This window comes from Myripristis murdjan, chromosome 6 (assembly GCF_902150065.1).
Source record: "Myripristis murdjan chromosome 6, fMyrMur1.1, whole genome shotgun sequence".
Classification (NCBI taxonomy): domain Eukaryota; kingdom Metazoa; phylum Chordata; class Actinopteri; order Holocentriformes; family Holocentridae; genus Myripristis; species Myripristis murdjan.
The window spans coordinates 13,085,770-13,106,014 of record NC_043985.1 but is presented as its reverse complement, the minus strand read 5'-3'; the positions used below and the strand labels follow the sequence as shown (position 1 = coordinate 13,106,014).

Here is a 20,245-nt window from a genome sequence, read left to right as displayed (position 1 = left end):
ACCCAAGACATCCCTCCATGAATTTTCACCCAAATCTGCAGACTTGTCAGCAGATTCAGATTATTTGGAAGATATTGTGGGATATGTGTGAAGATATTGCTTCCATTTCACACTGTGCTGTGGTAATGTAGACCAAGTCTCAGACGTGGTTTGGTTTAGTCACCAAAAGCCCCACATATGAGGTCCAACACATGTTCATTCTTCACTTCCTTAATATAACTTTAATAATAAAAAAAAAAAAAAAAATTGAACAACATCCAGGCTGAATACCCAGGCCTAACGATGTCACTGCCCTCAACATGAAAAAGCATAATCTGACGGTGCATTTTCAGTAAGGTAGGTAGGAAGTAGGATATGAAATAGTGTTTATGGTCAAGCTCCTTCCAAATATACTCTCTTATTCAAACTTTTTAAAAAAATTATTAACATTAGCATTGCAAAGTTGGGATTAACCGTGGCATGAACAACTTAGCCATGCATAACATAAAACAGGACAACATACACAATACTATGTTTCCTTAAAATACAAACAAGAAGCTAGAACCATGGCCTCTGGTATATTAACAGCAAGGCATCATCTGGTAGTACATGTTGAATAGTACCTCTTCTAAAATCCATGCTAATCAATGTAAAGGACAACATATTTATAATGCTGTGTGTAATGCAGCTTTTAGGTGAGCAACAAAAGTCAAAGTTGCACTATTTAAGATTTTGTCTCATTTATTGCTCCATTTCTCATGCAAGAAAAAGCTCCTAATATGTATGTACCATATTCTGATAAATACAGATTATTACAAATACAGTACATGGGCTACCAACTTTACAACAAATGCTCATCCCAAAAATGATATCCATTATGTTTCGCTTGTTGTCAAGGCTCCCAGAGGATTCCAGAGGACGTCAGTCTTGGTACTTGGGGATGCATCCTTCCAGCTCAATCATTGCTGGCCAGCCATCATATTTATCATTTAACTTGTTGTATTTTAGATGCTGGAAGAGAGACAAAAAGAGACAGAGAATTAGTGTTCCTGACCCAGCATCAAGTCTCACATCCCATGAGTCTGACATCAGCAAACATATAGCAGTAAGTCTGTATAAATAAGTGGCAGTTACCTTCTCAAAGCTTGTCTTGATTCCTTTCCCACCAACAAACACCCAGTTGTCTCTGAAGGCAAGTGATCGGCTGGCAGAGCTGCCCAGTGCACCAATCAGCTCTCTGGCTTCATGATTTAACCTGTCAGACAGAAAACCAGCAATTTCACTGCACATATAACTGATATGGCTATGTAACAAGATTGTTTTACTCCAGCTTTACAATCTTAAATGAAGTGATTCTGTACAGACAGATCGCTATGGTAAAAAGACTGTGTTAAAGCAAATAGAGTGGATGTCCCAGCTTAAATAAAACTAAAGAAAATTATGAACTGCTGAGTATCTCACATACATATTACTGAAGGGATTAAGTTGCTCTCCTGAACCTTTTTCTTCCTCCTTTAAAAAACTTTGTCAGTAACATTATCCATCAGTGTAACATCTGCTCCAAAAACAGCCAAATGAACACAGCTATCCTACGGGCGTCCATATTGTTTCTACCTCAGCCATTTGAATAATGTTCTGAGGCAGGAAATTCCAAGTGGGACACACTCTCTCTCTCTCTCTCTCTCTCTCTCTCGCACACACACATGCACACGCGCACATGTGCACACACATGCACGCGCGCGCGCGCGCGCGCACACACACACACACACACAATGGAGATAATGGAGAATGAATGGCACTTGATCTCCTAGGAAGAATAATTGCAACCATTCTGAATGTAAATTTGTTTTCTCTCTTTATGAAATTTATTTTAACCAGCAACTAGTGATCCTGGAGATATCCTACATTTACATGTGGTTTTTATTTGGCACCTTATTTTTAAGTTCCTCTCCAGCCATTGATTAAACCCTAAAAATTAATCTCTCTTCATCAGTATTACCTGCCTTGAAACGGCTTACATCTAACCCGGCTTACAACACATACTTGCACTCATTTAATGCTCGCATACTGGCTCTTAACCTAGCTCACCATTTCAGAATTGCTTCCCTGATAATGGTATGTAAAAATGTACACATATTTTTAGCTGGGAGAGAGGGTTTGCATTCAGTGTGGCTGCATTTATCCTCTAAAGCGAAGCTGAGACATTTACTTTGTGGCAGGATCATCAAAGGAGGCCATCAGCACAGCAGACCCTTGCTCAATGCTCAGGAGAAAATCAATGAGTTCTTCAACATCTGAAAGAAAATCACTGACACTCATTTGAAGTACATGTACATTTTAAAACAGGAGATCCCAAAAGGAATGGAAACCCCCACCCCAACAGAGTTAATGCCTTGTTTTACCCATTTAGCCACACAAGACTACATTTAATTGTGATATTGTATCACTAGTTGCTACATACCACCGTTGTACATATTGAAGTTACCAGTCTTGACAACTTCTCCTGTTTTCCCTGTAAGAGACAGAGGCAGGAAACTGAACCTACAAGTGTTTGCTAAAAAGAAGAAATGAGTGAAACGTTAACAGAGGTGGTGCTGAGTCTGGTCTAACACTTACCATTTATGACAACAATGTTTATTCCACTGCCAACATTGTTCAGTGTCATGCCAAGAACCCTAAGAGAAGAAGTCAGCAGACACTCTGATATACTGTACATGCCAGCTAACAAAGCATCAACACAACATACTAGAACTGGCCAGGAACCAGCAACCAATGGCAGCAATAGAACTGGGAGGAGCAAGGGGAGGTGGAAAACTGGAAAGAAAACACATGGAAAAAGAATGAGAAAGGGTGAAGAAGGAAAGAAGGAAAGAAAGCAGGAGGGCAGTGGAGGCATGCAAACAGATGAGCATGGACCAAGGAACATATAAAGAAGGAAAGGACAATATATGTATATATATATATATATATATATATATATATATATATATATTTGGCTGACCGGCACACAGTGTGCACATGTCACCAAAACCTCACAGGCAGGTGTCCAGAATGTCAGGCACAGTAACAATGCAATAAATACCCACAAAAACCACTATTCAATGCTATAATCTCAATCAGCACATAAATTTATCTCCATATCGACTGTCCCATCACATCTGATGTCAGATCAAAGGAGATTGGCACCGTTTGGCATGCATAATGGAAACCCAACCTGATCACCTGTCAGTCAAACAATGTGTCCAGTACAGTGATGTCTTTTTTCCTTTTTTTTTTTGTCTGGCGCTGCTCATGTTAACTACCCAGTTCTTCTTCCATATACATATATAAATATTCCACACAAATCGAAAATATAAAATGTCTTTTTTCCAGTCATTTTTAGTAATTTTACATTTTCGATTTGTGTAGAATATATCCCATAGTCCCATCCTACTTTTTTTTTTTTTTTTTTTTTTTGTGGCATGAACCAGGAGGTGGTGAGAAGACAGGAGGAGTAGCCTACAGCTTATTCTTCAAGCAAATCTGTGGTTCCACAACATTAGCTGCCCCACTGGACATGGAGAAGCTGAAGTGATCCTTTGGACAACTTTTCATGGTGCACAAGTCATCTGGAGAGTAAAGTAGAACATTAATTAGACCAGATCAGCCTCATCTATTAGTCTGATTAGGTTGGATGTTCACATTAATCACTGACCTAACTGTTTGGAGGGTGGCTGGATGGTCTGTCTAACGCTATTACTATTTTCAGCCAATGAGACAGCACGATCACCTAAAATAAACAAATTACAAAGTTACAGTTACAGACAGCATTACTTTTGAAAATCATACACATCCAAATAGGAGTTCCCAAAAGTATTTGCATAAAAGTGCCTACCACTCAACATGTGGCTGTATTTCTGCAGGATGAGAGTAACAAAAACAGCCATGGATGTTAACACGATTGCTCCCAAAAGAATCCCTGAGAGAAAAATACATCAGAAATACACTTCTCATAAACCAACATAGAGACAGCTCGCTCCACCAGTTCAACCAGACTGTTGTTAAACCTAGAAAACTTTTCACAATAAAACATAAAGAAGTTGAGACTTTGATAACCTGTTCATGTTTTACTGTGTTAAACCTTTTCCAGGACTTTTCAGTGATTTGATTTGTAGTTTGGCTCAAATCATCTGCAGTCCTATTCTAGTCCTATCAGTTATCAGCAAGGACATATATACAGTCATTGTAACACACACACGCACACACACACACACACACACACACACACACACACACACACACACACACTGAATTATGCAGTTTGGAAAACCTACTTTTGAGGACTTGCCGGTTTGCTGTATTTGTTATCCCTGCAAAAACAGGAAGGATGGAAACATGAAAATATCACAGATTATATGATTACACTACACAGTGACGATATAAGCGCTTTATACTATAGACAACATCACACACTATATCATCAGTGTACAGTATAGACTATATCAGAGCTCTACAGTACATCTTGAAACACAGATTATATCCCAGTCCAGGCAGAGCAGGTCATGCAGAGAGCCAGTTCGCTCAGGTCAATCTGTTCCAACTAGAAAAGGATATAAAAACTCTCCAGTAAATGACAGAGCCTTTTTCTTTTCTCGTTTCTATATGGTTAGAAGTTGTTAGACATTATTTACTGACCCATTTTCACTGAGAGCCTGTGGTTGAAGTCCTGGTGCCTGTCAAACTGACCAGAGCCCTACACTGATGCTGAGGAGACATCAGACCTGCCCAACAAACTGGTCAGTCCAGTTCAACCTGCTCCCATCCAACTTCCTGCCAAGAGGCTCCTGGAGATTGTCAAAATTGACCCCAGTGAAGTCTTCAAAAAATTCTTCAAAATATTGATCATGTCAGCAGTGAAAGAAGTCATTCTTCAGCAGCAAGCATTTATCACTTTATAACTATTTATAACTATAACTTTATAACTATTCACATGAAATAAAATAAAATAAAAAGGTACACTTATTGATACACTAAATGCATTTCCAGAATTCCAGCAGTGGCCTCAGTGGCTCACCCAGTAGAGCATGTACCACATAACAAGTCTTGCCTGCAGCAGCCCGGGTTCGACTCAGGCCCAGGCCTTTCGCTGCATGTCACCCCCTCTCTCTCCCTGACTTTCCTGTTTCTCTACACTGTCGCTGTGGAATAAAGCAGAAATGTCAAACAAAACCTCCCTCCAGCATTCCAGCAGATAGATAAAATTCAACCTGGACTGTCCTCTAAGAGGAAGAATGTGAACGTTTCAGTCAAGGTAAAATGCTAAAAGGTGCATTAATTGAAGTTTTTACTGCCTAAAATGGCAATGTCTGGTGGAAGACCCTATCCAGACAATCTCAAACTAACATTTCCAGAGGAGCTTCTCTTGAATGTTAGACTGGCGACATGGAATCCAAATGGACCCTGTTCAAAACCTTCATCACTAAAGCAGCAGCTTATAGCTGTGGGCTGAAGGTTCTTGATGCCTGTCTTGCAACCCAGGAACCTGAAAGTGGATGTTATTGTTGAAGACAGCTGTCACGTTAAAGACACAGGCATTCCAGGTTTGGAATCAGGGTGTCACATGGTCTAAGTGAACATAAATGCAGACAGTGGAGGCAGGGAGTAGGTGAACAAAAGACTTTACTACTAGACTTAGACTTTAATCTGAGAGCACAGTTTGTAAACTGTGTGCACAGATTTAGAAATGAAGAGTACAGATTATTATTATTATTATTTTTTTTTTTTAAATGACGCTAGGGGGTTCTGTATGAGTTATAGGTCTTGAAAGAAAATATGACATCAGACTTTGAAATGTCAGCATTCATGATGACTTTTAGTATGTGACTTTGTTGAAAACTAGTGCTGCTATTTTGCTCCTGTTCTTGTGATTTTCAACTTACCACAGGAATCATCAGCTCCAAGCATAAATTTTAATTGGTGCTGCTTTAAAAGCAGCCACGATCAAAAAAGCTATTTGCAACTGTCCTTGTTTTGTGCTCCCAGGACAAACATGTTCCCATGCCCTCTGCTCCTGCAGTGTTATTAGTAAATAATTTTTGCCCTGCTGGGAAGCAGGGGCCTATGTCACTGTGTCAGTCAGTCTGTCTGTCAGGCTGTCAGCAGTTTTGTCCAGAGTGGTATAATCTCAAAATCTAAATTAAATTTGGTGACAACTTCATGTTGCCTAGAGGATGATATCTTTCTATTTTGGAAGCCCCAACAGCAGGCCAAAATGTTAATTTGTTAATGCTGCACACAATTAATTAATAAATTAATGCAAGTATGTATTTAATTTTTTGCACTGCCATCAGTGCATTGTCATCTTCTTGGAATGTATAAACAGTTTCCGAGCATGCATCTGTACCTAAATAATGCACTTCTTTTAAACTGAAAACAGCCCCAAAACATAACATAACATAATCTTACAGTACATGTGCAGTAAATAGTATCTGAAATGCTGTTTATGGTCAGGCTGCGTCCAAAGATACTCCCTTATTCAAACAGATTTTCTTTATTATTAACATTGACATAACAAGTTGGCATTAGTGTTGGAATGAACATAACAGCTACATACACAATCCTACGTTCTCTTAACATAAACACAGGATTAATGTCCTAAGCACATGGCCTCTGTTAAATTAAGGCAAATGCATAATCTGGCAGTACATATTCAATGTAATAACATAATATCTGCAATCATCTGGTCATAATACCTGGAATATAACAACTGATACCTGGTAACTGGTATTACCAGTTGTTTCCAAGAAAACATTCCTAATATGCAAGAATTTTGATAAATACAGCATATTACAACCTGGGCTGTCGTTCAGAGCAAATAGATTTGCTCTGACTCTGACACATGCAGAGGAAAGATGTCTTTGAAAAGATGAAGGAGGGAAGTGGGGAGAACATTAGTGGAGTACCAGAACTTAAAAAAGAACCAAGTGTATAAATGCATTAATGCAGCAAAGCTAATGGCAGCAGAGGGTGCAGGAGGAACAGGGCCATGCAGGAGGAGCAGGACCTGGGACAGCAGAGCACGGGGACAGACAGAGTCAGGCCGCCAACCTAGAGATGGAAGCCACATTCATGCAGCAGACACAGACACAAACCACTCACATACACACACACACACAGAGGAGAATGGGTTAGTAACATAGAAAACATCACAGTCACAGCTCAAGGTAGAGAGGAAAGAGAAGAAGAGAGAAACTTTGAGAGACATCTAAATCAGCTGAAACTAAATTAAGATAGGAGGGCCCAGAGGCAGAGACTGAGCCACCCTCAATGCTCAAATCAGAATGATATTATCCATAGCTTAAAGAAAACAAAGAAGTCTCAAGTTTGGTTTTAAAAGTTACAAGAGAGTTTGCCTCCCTAATTTCTGTAGGTAGCCCATTCCAGAGGAAGGGAAAGCAGTATGAACACACAGTAGTCAGCTGACTTCTTTTTAACTCTTGGAACCAGTAATAGACCAGCAGCCTGATGGCGCAGAATCACGTCAATAAAAGCACTTTTCATGCCCTGGCATGAATGAGGAAAGCCAGGAAAGGTGTGATGTGGTCAAACTTCCTGTTGCTGGTCAGGATTCTGGCAGCAGCATTTTGGACCAGCTGACATGTTGTAACTTAAGAATATAAGTCTCCCTTGTCATGAAATGCAACCTCAGTGGGACTGTTCTGGTAAAACAAAGGTTAAAAACCCGGAATGCTGATGTCTCTCCTCCATCCTGTTGTCTTGTGCCCTGCCATCTCTCCCGTACGTATAACGAGCATCTCTATGTGTTTGTGATTGTGTCTCCTTTAGTCACTCTCCATCCCTTTACCTACCACATCCACCAGTTCCTGCTGATCTCTGCATCCAAGCCAACACTGTCCAGCTCGGAGCCAGACGATGCCGACTCAGAGTCGTTCCTCAGGAGCCACGCCTCCTGCTCTGTCATAGGCAGCCTGGAAACAGACTGCTAGTTACTGTGTGCACAACAAACTGTACTTATCAAATCCAAAAATTTGGAGTCAATATTTGTATCCTGGTGAGGAAAGAATTTGTCTTGCAGAGAGAAGAAACTTCTTGAGAGCTGTAAACATACAAACATTCTGGCATTTTTGCCGTCCTCCAGAATAATTCCTTCTTTTGTCTTGGAACTGTATATTTTGGCTGTTAGACATTACATTAAACTATAACACACAGGAATACAAGATCCTGTGTGTGTATGTGTGGTTATACAACTGTGTATTCAACATGGGCGACTGTCAGTGTATCTACATGCTCATCAAAAAGAAAACAGCGGGATGCTTTTAACAGCAGGACACTCATGTACACACACGTTCAACTGGGATGAGATAGTCAAACTTGATTTTACTGATTTTACTTGTTTCATGATTTTGGGGGGGACCACCACACATTCCTGTATACTGACTTGCATTCTGGTGTTTCTCCCTTGTGGAGGACACAGAGCGTCTGTGAGGAGGTGACTCCGCGCAGCTCTGTGGGCACTTGGATTGGTGGGGTCTGGGGTGTCCGGATATTGCCACTGGGCCCAGCCAAATGTCTCTGCAGGGAGGGAGAAGTCATCATCATCATCATCATCATCATCATGAAAATCATTTTTGTTTTCTTTAAAGAGTCGTTTCAGTCCTTTGGTCTAATTTGTGTTTAAACATGTTGTAAAAAACTCCACCAGGTGATTTCACTGAATAGTTCCTCCTTTCTGATACAAGGTGAGGTGATAAGTGAAGACACCTGGTGGAGTTTTTGGTTGGAATGAAAACCTGCAGCCTCTTGGCCCTCCATGGCACATGATTGGACACCCCTGCCTTATACAATGCAACGGTTTCATGTTTTATAACTTGATACATTGTTTTTTGTATTGTCCCTCTTAAATAAAATAAATAAATAAATAAATAAGTGTAATTTCCTTGATGCTAATGGTCTGCCTTATTCTGCCTTGTTTCACAAGATTTATACTTGTTCCCAGAAAAATTCATAGGACAAGTGAAACTATGCTGAAAACAAGTGAGGCTATCTCATCCCACTGGCTGATTTTTTACCTTGTTTGAGAACAAACGAGATTTTAACACAGGATGTGAGAACAAATGACTTAGTAGCAACGGAAAGCCTTTGTATGTGACTTGGAGAAACCCTAGCCCTAACCCTGACGTACCACCTTTTCTGGGAAAAAAAAAAACCTTCATGTGAATAAAAAAATGTTTGCCACACATGCACAGTGCTATGCAGAATCACAGTTTTTTTTCTTTCAGCACAAAATTGTTGCACCCTGCATGAAAACGTTTTCATATATTTCAAATGATGCAGAGCAGCAGCAGTGTCATTTCCACTGTTGGGGAGCAACTAGTTACATGTAACGGTGCTATTTAATGAAATTACAAAGTAAATGTTACTTGAAATTCGTTACAGTTAATATGTAACAATATGTAATTGAACTACAGTTACTAATCAAAATGTTGCTGATTTCAAAGGGGTTACATCTGAACACATTTGTTTTGGTAAAAAACAAAACAAAACAAAATAACATTTATTCTGTTGCTTTGCATGTTTTCGCTGTGCAGGAGTATCTTCTTTTGGCAAATTTACAGACAACACTGTGCAGCTTTATTACCCACTTTACAACATTTGCTAGAAGTTACATGAATTAAAATAGTTACATTACTTATTAAATCAAGCTAACTAGTAATCTGTGAAGTATTACATCACAAAAGCAAACTTCCAAACGCTGGTTGCCCCTATGTCTTACACCTTTATGGTTAAATGTTCAATGAGTGATGTAATAATAACCTTTAAACTTGTCAACATGGCAGAAAAAATCAGTTAAGACTTCCATTCACATTCCAGACCGGCCTTTTTTTTTTTTTTTTTTTTTTTATAACCTTTGTATACCTTTGGGGTAGGTATGTCCATCACACTCACACAAATTTAATCCTGGTTGTCTCCTGTGAATAACACCTGGTTTTGGACATCAGTTGACATGGTGCTGATAGAATTGTCTTCACCACGCACTGCCCTGAACTCTCCTAAGAGACCTCCCTGTGAAAAGAGAAGATGAGAGAGAAGAGATAAGAGAAGAACAGGATAGAACAGATGAACGAACAACTGCAGCGCTTGAAGCAAAATTGAACTTAGGCAGATTGTTGGGTTTTATAGTTCCCTAGATGTGATCTGAGCATCTGAGCATCAGTGTTTGACAGCATTTATCACAAAATCCAGTTACTTATCAAAACCCTCATTGCCAAATAAAGAAAATGTTAAACCTTTGAAGCCTGCAGCAAATTCACCCAATTTTTCAAAAACATTGAAAAAAGGGCAAAGAAATGCCCAGAAAATTAGCTATAAACCAGTAAATAATTCTAAGAAAATTACCTGAAAATTACAAAAAAAGTAAAAATTACCATCAACATTGGTAAATTACAAGAAATTATCCAAAAATTTGGGAAAAAATGTAAAAATTAGAAGAAAACTATATTATTAATTAATATAATTTAAACTGAATTTCATTTTAATTTAATTACAAGCAAACAAACAAAATTACCAAAACATTTGTAAAAAATAATTACAAATTACTAATCAATTAATTACAAAATGAATAAATAAATAAATAAATAAAAAGTGAAAGAAATAGAATTAATTTTGTTCAGAGGGTGAAAAAGAGCCTTGGTTTTAAGAGTGTCTGTGACACTTTTAAAACGTTTAAGTTTGAATTTGCAGGGCTTTTTTTATATATATATCAGCAACTTGAAAAGTCTGAACTGATCAAATGGATTCTGATTTAATTTATGAGATCAAGGTCATTTACGCGGAAGGACAAAACGACTCATTCATTTCTGGAAAAGATATCTAATAAACACTTTTGTCATTCTAAAAAGCATGTGATTTCTGCCATGCATATTTCTGCTTCCAGGTAACAGGCTCACATCTTCTGTGTTTTTTAATAAAATTTGTGTTGTCCCACCTGGATGAGAGTGGCACTGTTAGTGGCCTCCTCCTGCCCAGTGGAGGAGGCTGGTTTCTTGATGAAGGGAGTCTTGGTGCTGCCCCGGTCCTGATTCTGTGGAGTCTGAAGCCGGGGCTAATTTAGTGAAGACCTCAGGAAGAAAAGGTGAATCGACAAAGAAAGACAAGGAAGTTGGGATGGAAGAACAAATTGATGAATGCAGGGAATGGATGGAAATGGATGATGGATGGATGTATGGATGGCTTGAATTTTCTTGAATCAAGTGTCATTTTGTTGATCCATTCTGCCTTGTTTCAGCATATTTATACTTGCTCCCAAAACAAATGTAAAACAGAGAATTAACAAAACAAGTAAAACTTGGATTTTCTCATCCAAATGGTAATTTTTGGTAATGGTATTTTGACTTAAAAAAAAAAAAAAAAAGTTATCTTCCTCTGTCACTTTTCAGCATCTCTCTCTCTCTCTCTACCCCTCGCTCTACCCCTCTCTCTCAACCCTTCCGGTTGAGGCAGATGACCACCCACCCAGACTGGGTTCTGCTTGAGGTTTTTGCCCTTGTTAAAAGGGTTTTTCCCTCACCACTGTTGCCCTGTGCTTGCTCTTGGGGGAGATTTTGGTCTGTGGACTGGACAATATCTGTAGGGTTTCTGTAAAGCACCTTGAGATAACTTTTGTTATGATTTGATACTATACAAATAAAACTGAACTGAATTTAACTGAAGTTTTTTAGTCTCTATATGAAACTACATACCTAAAACGGAGATTTTTTGGCAGTATGAAATTATTATGTCACCAGTGTTTCCTCTAGGATTTTCTCAGCAGTGGGAGGAAGGATTTTGTTGTACCTGTGTGGTGCACCGAGGTATAGCCACACCCTGTGTGTCACTCTGCCTGAGAAGAAAATGTTGTACTCACGCCGTTGGCTGGACGAGCCAGCGAGCCAGCTGTACAAATGTGAAAACATGACTGACTGACTGTGTGATGAACCAGTGGTGTAACTTCCCGTCAGTCGAGTGTCACTGCATTCAGCGTTCAGAAAGGAGTTTCATACACAGTTCAGTCGTATACTAGGTTTTCACCTAGACTTGTTTATTTGTTTGTCATGACTTTGCAAGCTATTGAGGTCCTGTCACTGTTCCAGTTGCTCATTCTCAAAGTGGAGAGAGAGTAGATGACCATTTGTTTGAGTATAGCGGCACAGAGAGCTCCACAGAGTTATGTACTTGCAACTACCCAATGTTTCATAAAATTTGGAAGCAGCAGCAGATAGTGAAACCTGTGAGTGGCAACATTACACATTGCTCGGAACAGGGACCAGCAAGGACAGGCCTGGCTATTCCAGTTTTTGCAGAGGAGCTTCATGAATAAACAGCAGAGTATACTTCCACTCACTTGGCTGACGTTCAGCGGCTGAGAACTCTCCTTGGCGTTGAAGTGGCACACGCCGGGAAGAGTCGACATCCCAGATGATGATGTCACCATCACAGGAGCCGGTCACCAGCTCCCCCTTCTGTGAGCATCCATGGACATAATAACCTCCTGGTGATACTGTGCCCAGACAGTGTTTATTTTCCTTGTCCTCTCTTGGATTTCTGGACAGGAAAGGATTAATAACTGTGATTACAACTATAACCAACTATAATGAGCATCAGGTCACACAGGTCCTGGCTGACAGGTGGGACAGCCCACTGATACTAACATTTCTCAGTAGCAGAGTATGGGAATGGCCTCCAATCAAGGCAAATGTGCTTATTTCAGAGTTTTACCATACACCATATCATAATATATTAATTAAAAAACATTTCAGCTTTAATGAAGCAGTGCATCCTTGGCACAGGTACCACCTGAGCCAGAAATACATTTCATATAATGTTATTATTGTCTAACACTGAGAAGTTCTAAAAAACCTGAACCGAGGCACACAACATGACTAAGCTAAACTAAGAAACTAGGATCAAGCTATAAGGTCTGTTTATTTTCTGAAATGATAAAAAGTAAAATAAAGGTATTCATCATTTTGCCAGGGACTTCTTAGGACCCAAAGAAACTACTTTAGGAATCACTGCTATAAAATACAGTGTACCAGAGCTATGTGGCACATCAGGTGTTCCATACTTACAGATACCACATGATCCTACTGCCCCCTCTGGACACATAGATCCTTTCATTGAGGAAATTGATACATGTCAGCTGCATGGGAAACAAACACAGCCAAGTCAGTCCATTTTATGTAATCAAGACACAGATATTTAAGAGAAATTTTCTTTGTCTTAGTACTATTTAGGTTAGTTTTATCACTATTTCAAATAATTTGGGTTGACAAGAAAAGAACTGAAAAAAGGTCTCATCAGCTGCTCCAGACACAGTTTGTTAGCAGCCCCACATGGCAGCAAGAGGTAAATGTATCAAAATGGCTGAAAATTCATTGTCCATCCTCAGCGTTAGCATATCATATTCAGTATTTTGTAATGTGATGTCAGATTTATTAACCCCAACGGGCTGTGATGCTTTATAGACAGCACCAGAAGCAAGACAGAAACAGAATCAGCTGTCTCTAGATGCAGCTCTGACATGATTAAGACATAGTGGAAAGAAATAACTTATCATGGCTCTTTTTTCATATTTTTCTCTTTTTGTCTTGTGAAATACTGCTTAATTTAAAAACATGAGGCCTCCTCTGGTAATAAAGCAAATGCAACAACATGCAACAAGCAACCATGCAAATGTAGCTAAACATTAATGCTGTGTGAAGGTACAAAATCCCACCTGCTGCTGAAATATTCTAGACAGATAAGTTGGGTGCATTTTTCCATAAAAATCTAGCCCAGTGGAGCTTCAAAACCATACGTCAGTTGTCATCACAACAGGCAGGACGAAGAACAGAGTGCTGTTGTTGAGGTTTCAAAGTCTCACTGTCCCGTTGTCAGAGGCTGTAATCAGTTTGCGCTGTGCCCCATCAAATGCTATGGTGGTGATCTGAGAATGCAATTATTAATATCAAAACTACAGAGGAAACTGGCAGTGGGCTGTGCAATTTCAAGTAGTACAATGAGAAAAGTTGGGCACCCCACATACTGGTAAGCATCTAAAAGTAAAAAAAAAAGTCATGACATTTGTTATGTTCTATAAGAACTTTGCTTTATTTGTGGGGTTTTTCTCCCCCTACTGGTCGTTAATGGTAGTTCTTTGTTTTCTGGTCTGATTCCAGCTATATTTCTCATTGGTAAATTTAGTCACATGACATTGCCAGGTCATAGTGCAGAGTCTGAGCACTAGAGGCATTAGCTGCTACATGCCGTGTGATTAGCCTACAGCTCTCAAGCTAATGTACAACTTCCTCCCGCTGTTCTGTGCTTGGAAAAGGATCGCTTGTGAGTTATATTCTTATTTGCAGTGAATTTTATCTTTACACAAGCATTTGTGCAATATATTTTTATACATTTATTTACACTGAGATGTTAGTGTTAAATTGATGGTGAAAGGAAACTATTTACATTATTTACATTGATATTATACCTCTTTGTATCTTTCCAGTTTTACAAAAAATGTTCATGAGAATGAAGACAACAGTAAAGATCATTCAACTTTACTCCAGCCTCTGACTTTCTCTTGGACCTTGTTCGCTATCTGTCGATTTGTGTACAACACACACACATTGAGGACAGAATAGTAAAAAAGCGACTACACAGCGGGCACTACAGCATCGAGGAAAGTAAGGTACTGTGCAAGCTCTACTCCACGCACGCAAAAATCGCATTATCCGCCTCTTCTCATACGTCATTGGATGAACTTTGTTTATGATGTCTCATACAAGTGGAGCTAGACAAGAATCACACGACAAAAAATACGGCGATACTGAAAAGGACGTCGCACACAAAGCAAAATCTCAGTGTTCCACCTCATCTAAATCCTCCTCAGTTAGCAGGGCAGCAGCCAGGGCCCGTGCTAAAGCCGAAGCTGCACGTGCACGCACCTCTTTTGTTCAGCGAGAAGCTGAATTACAGGTAGCAGAGGCCCATCTTGCCGCTGAGTTGAAACTGGAAGAGGCTCGTCTAGCTGCAGATGTGAAAGTTAAAGAGGCACGTATAAGGGCTGAGTTAACAACTTTAAAGCATGAGAAAGAGGCAGCTGAGGCCTTGGCAGAAGCTGAAGTCTTTGAAGCAGCAGCAGAGATGGAAGATAGAGAAGGCAGTAGGAGTCTTCATGATTCAGTTCAAGTTGCCATGCAGCGCACCCGTGACTATGTCGACCAGCACTCCAAGCTACATCTCAGTGATGCAGAACCTCCAGAACTTCAACCCTATACACCCTCTTTGTTGCCACTCATCAAGTCTGAGGTTCAAACAGATATAAAAGGGCATATTCCACTGCTTGACAGTAGTACTTCTCACGTCTTACCTAAGAGTGATGTTCCTGCAGCACAGCAGCCTGAGAGGGAAACACCAGTGGTTCGCCAATGCGCCATGCCGGACAACGGCAACCAGAGGGCACAACAACCCAAAGGGCCAACGCCAGCAGTCCATCACCAGCCTCCTACTAACCCCCACTTCACTCAGCCAGACACCTCCTCTTTCAACAGGGCCTCGTTACAGCCGCATACTGATGCCAGGACTGATATGAGTGACATCACAAGGTACTTACTGCGTCGTGAGCTTGTGAACTCTGGCCTCATCAAGTTCAGCGACTGCCCAGAGAGTTATTGGGCATGGAAGTCGTCGTTCCACAATGCCATTGAAGGGCTCAACTTAAGTGCAAGCGAAGAGCTCGACCTCTTAATAAAGTGGTTAGGAAATCAATCTTCGGAGCACGTCATGAGGATCCGTTCTGTGCATGTCGCCAATCCTGCCGTAGGTTTAAAAATGGCCTGGGATCGATTGGAGGAGTGTTACGGCTCCCCTGAAGTAATCGAGAGAGCGCTCTTTGAGAGAATAGAGAACTTTCCTAAAATCAGTCCCAAATACCCCTTAAAGCTCAGGGAGCTGGGAGACCTGCTCAGGGAGTTAGAGTCCGCCAAATCCGAGAGCTACTTACCTGGGCTCACGTACCTGGACACTGCTAGGGGAGTCAACCCAATCGTTGAGAAGTTGCCACACAATCTGCAAGAGAGGTGGTTAGCTCATGGTTCTCAGTACAAAGAGCAGTACAATGTTTCTTTTCCGCCATTTGCCTTTTTCACAGACTTTGTATGTAATGAAGCACGGAGAAGAAATGATCCTAGCTTCACACTCCCAACAGTCCCTACACTTTCATCTAACAACTCCCACAGATTCTCTACAGGTCTACCAAAGCCTGAACGTGTGGAAAGGAGACCAGGATACATCAAGAGTCACGTGTCTGCTCACAAGACGGAAGTTGCATCAAAACTCTCGACTCCTCAGTCAGACAATTCCAGCAGCAAACTGAGTGACATCGATAGGCAATGCCCCATCCATAAAAAACCCCATCCTCTGAAAAAGTGTAGAGGTTTTCGGAGCAAGCCGCTTGAAGAACGCAAGGCCTTTCTTAAAGAGAATGGCATCTGCTTTCGATGTTGCTCTTCAACCGCTCACTTTGCCAAAAACTGTGAAGCACCCCTGAAGTGTAGAGAATGTGAAAGTGATGGCCACGTCACAGCACTTCACCCTGGACTTGCTCCATGGGACATTAAAGACCCCTCTTCAGAGCATGGCGGGGAGGGTGAAGGAGAGGCACCTCAGTCAGCAGTCACCTCAAGGTGCACAGAGGTTTGTGACAGAGCTATGCAGCCTAGATCCTGTTCTAAGATCTGCCTGGTGAGAGTCTTCCCTACGGCGCATCCAGACAAAGCCATGAAGGTCTATGCTATTATGGACGACCAAAGTAATCGGTCATTGGCTAGGTCTGAATTCTTCAACTTCTTCCAGATTACAGGGACGGATTCGCCATACACTCTCCGCACGTGTGCGGGAGTCACTGAAACGTCTGGGAGAAGAACCACAGGGTTTATGGTGGAATCGTTGGATGGAATAACAAGTGTGCCACTTCCCACACTCATCGAGTGTAATCACATGCCAGATGATCGGTTGGAAATTCCAACTCCCGCAGCTGCACAATACCACCCTCACCTGAAGTCCATAGCCCATAAAATACCACACTTAGATCCAGAGGCTCAGATATTGCTCCTTCTAGGACGCGACATCCTTCAAGTTCACAAGGTCAGAGAGCATCGCAATGGCCCTCCTAACGCCCCCTATGCTCAGAGACTAGATCTTGGCTGGGTCGTCGTTGGCAATGTTTGCTTGGGGTCAGCCCACAAGCCAGAGTCTGTGACTTCCTTTCGGACCAACGTGCTGGAAAATGGCCATCCATCTCTCCTTATTCCATGTCCCAAGCACCTGAAAGTAAAGGAGAAGTTCAGCACCAAAGCGCAGCATCATACCACTTCTCACAGTCTTCCACAAAGCATCCCAGCGCTCAATGACTGTAGCCTTGGCAACACAATCTTTGAAAGGACCAAGGATGACGATAAAGTGGGTCTTTCCATCGAAGACAAGATCTTCCTGGAGCTTATGGACAAAGAGATGTTTATGGACAGTACCAACAGCTGGGTGGCACCCCTTCCATTTCAATCTCCTCGGCAAAGGCTCCCAAACAATCGAGAACAGGTTCTCAATCGCTTTACCTCTCTACGATGCACCCTAGAAAGGAAGCCCGAGATGAAAGCTCACTTTCTGAGCTTCATGCAAAAAATCTTCGATCACGATCAGGCAGAGTTAGCTCCACCACTGCCAGAGGGAAAAGAGCGGTGGTACCTCCCCATCTTTGGTGTATACCACCCTCGTAAGCCAAATCAAATCAGAGCCGTCTTTGACTCCAGTGCCCAACACCATGGCATCTCTCTGAACGACGTGCTACTGACTGGCCCAGATCTGAACAATAGTTTAATCGGGGTCTTGTTACGTTTCCGAAGAGAGCCAGTGGCTGTGATAGCGGACATCGAGCAGATGTTTCACAGCTTCATTGTCAGAGAAGACCATCGAGACTTCCTTCGGTTCCTTTGGTTCAAGGACAATAAACCCAGCAATGAGGTTGTTGAATACAGAATGAAAGTCCATGTATTCGGCAATAGCCCATCTCCAGCGGTGGCCATCTATGGTCTTCGTCATGCAGCACAACATGGAGCAAGTGAATACAGCATGGATGCCAAACACTTCGTAGAGCGAGACTTCTACGTCGATGATGGGCTTAAGTCACTTCCATCAGCTGCTGAAGCCATCGACCTGCTCAAAAGAACACAGGAGATGCTTGCCACTTCAAACTTGCGACTCCACAAGATAGCATCGAACAATCTGGAAGTCTTGGAGGCCTTCCTCCCAGAAGATCACGCAAAGGGTCTTCAGAATCTGGACTTTGGTGACAACTCAGACCTCATCCAACGCAGCCTGGGGCTTAGCTGGGATCTTTCAGAGTGGCAGCTACAGAGAAACCCTTCACCCGTAGAGGCGTTCTAGCGACTGTGAACAGTCTCTTTGACCCTCTTGGACTTGTTGCACCGATCATCATCCAAGGGAAGTTCCTATTGTGTGAACTTACCATCGGTGAGGCCATTGACTGGGACAGTCCTCTTCCTGATGAAAAGGAAGTTGAATGGAAGACGTGGAAAGACTCCCTACAAGGTCTGAGTAACTTCAAGATTCCAAGAGCTTACACTCCTACCACCCTCTTTACAGCTCGCAAGAAGGAACTCCACATCTTCTCAGATGCCTCAGTGAAAGCCATCGCAGCTGTAGCTTACCTGAAGGTGATCGACAACGATGGAGAGTGTCATATAGGCTTTGTCCTGGGGAAAGCGAAACTGGCTCCTGCAGCTGCCCACACTGTCCCGAGGTTGGAGCTGGGTGCAGCTGTATTAGCAGTGGAAGTCGCAGAGTTGGTAGATAGCGAGTTGGACATCAGCGTTGACTCACTGCAGTTCTACACGGACAGCAAGGTTGTCTTAGGATACATATATAACCAGACCAGGCGGTTTTATGTGTATGTGTCCAACAGAGTACAGCGAATCAGGAAGTTTACCAAGCCTGAGCAGTGGCATTACGTCTGCACCACTCAGAATCCGGCAGATCATGCCACTCGATCTGTACCTGCAGCCGAGCTCAACAACACGACATGGCTCACTGGACCTCCTTTCTTGTCCCTACCTGAAGGAATCTCCACTTCAGAAGAGGAGTCATATGAACTCATCGCTCCAGATCTTGACACTGAAGTGCGTTCTCATGCTACTGTGCTCTCCTCTTTTCCATCCAATCTGAGAAGTCATCGTTTTGAGTGGTTCTCATCCTGGAAGTCTCTGGTGCGAGCCATAGCATTCTTGACGCACATCACTAAGTCCCAAAAGAGTGCAGTTAAGGCCAAGCACGAAGATTGTAGCGGCTGGCATCTGTGCAAAAGACCTCTCACAGCAGGAGAACTGTTAAAGGCAGAAACTCTCATCATCACATGTGTGCAAATAGAAGCCTACAGCAAAGAGTTTGCTTGCTTGGCTGCTGGGAAAGACGTCCTGAAGGACAGTCCTCTGAGAAAGCTGAACCCCCATGTGGACGAAGATGGCCTCCTGAGAATAGGAGGTAGACTCAACCAGTCGGAGCTCGACAGAAGACAAAAGTTCCCCCTCATCATCCCAGGGCGCAGCCATATTGCAATGTTACTCGTGAGACATTACCATGAAAAGGTTAAACACCAAGGTCGTGTCTTTACAGAAGGGTCTGTCCGCACAGCAGGGTTCTGGATCGTGGGAGCTCGGAGATGCATCAACAGTATTCTCCACAAGTGCATTATATGTAACAAGCTCCGTGGGAGAACTGCTGAGCAGAAGATGGCAGATCTGCCTCCTGATCGTCTGAGTACAGACCCACCCTTCACCTATGTGGGACTTGATGTGTTCGGCCCGTGGAATATCGCCACAAGACGGACCCGCAGAGGACAGGCTAACAGCAAAAGATGGGCTGTGCTTTTCACGTGCATGAGCACACGCGCCGTGCACATTGAGTTGATTGAGGCAATGGACACATCAAGTTTCATTAATGCCTTGCGTCGGTTCTTTGCTCTGCGAGGACCAGCTAAACAAATTCGTTCTGACTGTGGAACCAACTTTACAGGCGCCTGCAAGGAGTTGCACATACTCCTCACTGATCCTAAAGAACCTAATGTGAGGAAGTACTTGGGAGAAGAAGGTTGCACGTGGGTTTTCAATCCTCCCCATTCTTCCCACATGGGGGGAGTTTGGGAACGAATGATTGGCATCTCCAGACGAATACTAAACTA

General features: G+C 42.0%; 1 protein-coding gene across 1 annotated transcript; it reads right to left on the bottom strand.

Annotated features, from left to right (window-relative positions):
* Positions 1-864: 864 nt before the first annotated feature.
* LOC115360910 (protein FAM3C-like) lies at positions 865-3,573 on the bottom strand. Its single transcript, XM_030054092.1, has 6 exons — positions 3,482-3,573; positions 2,596-2,654; positions 2,441-2,491; positions 2,189-2,273; positions 1,114-1,234; positions 865-990 (listed from the first exon to the last, which is right to left on the bottom strand). The coding sequence occupies exons 1-6, from the start codon at positions 3,571-3,573 to the stop codon at positions 901-903; spliced, it is 498 nt and encodes a 165-aa protein (XP_029909952.1). The 3' UTR covers positions 865-900.
* Between the last annotated feature and the right edge of the window lie 16,672 nt (positions 3,574-20,245).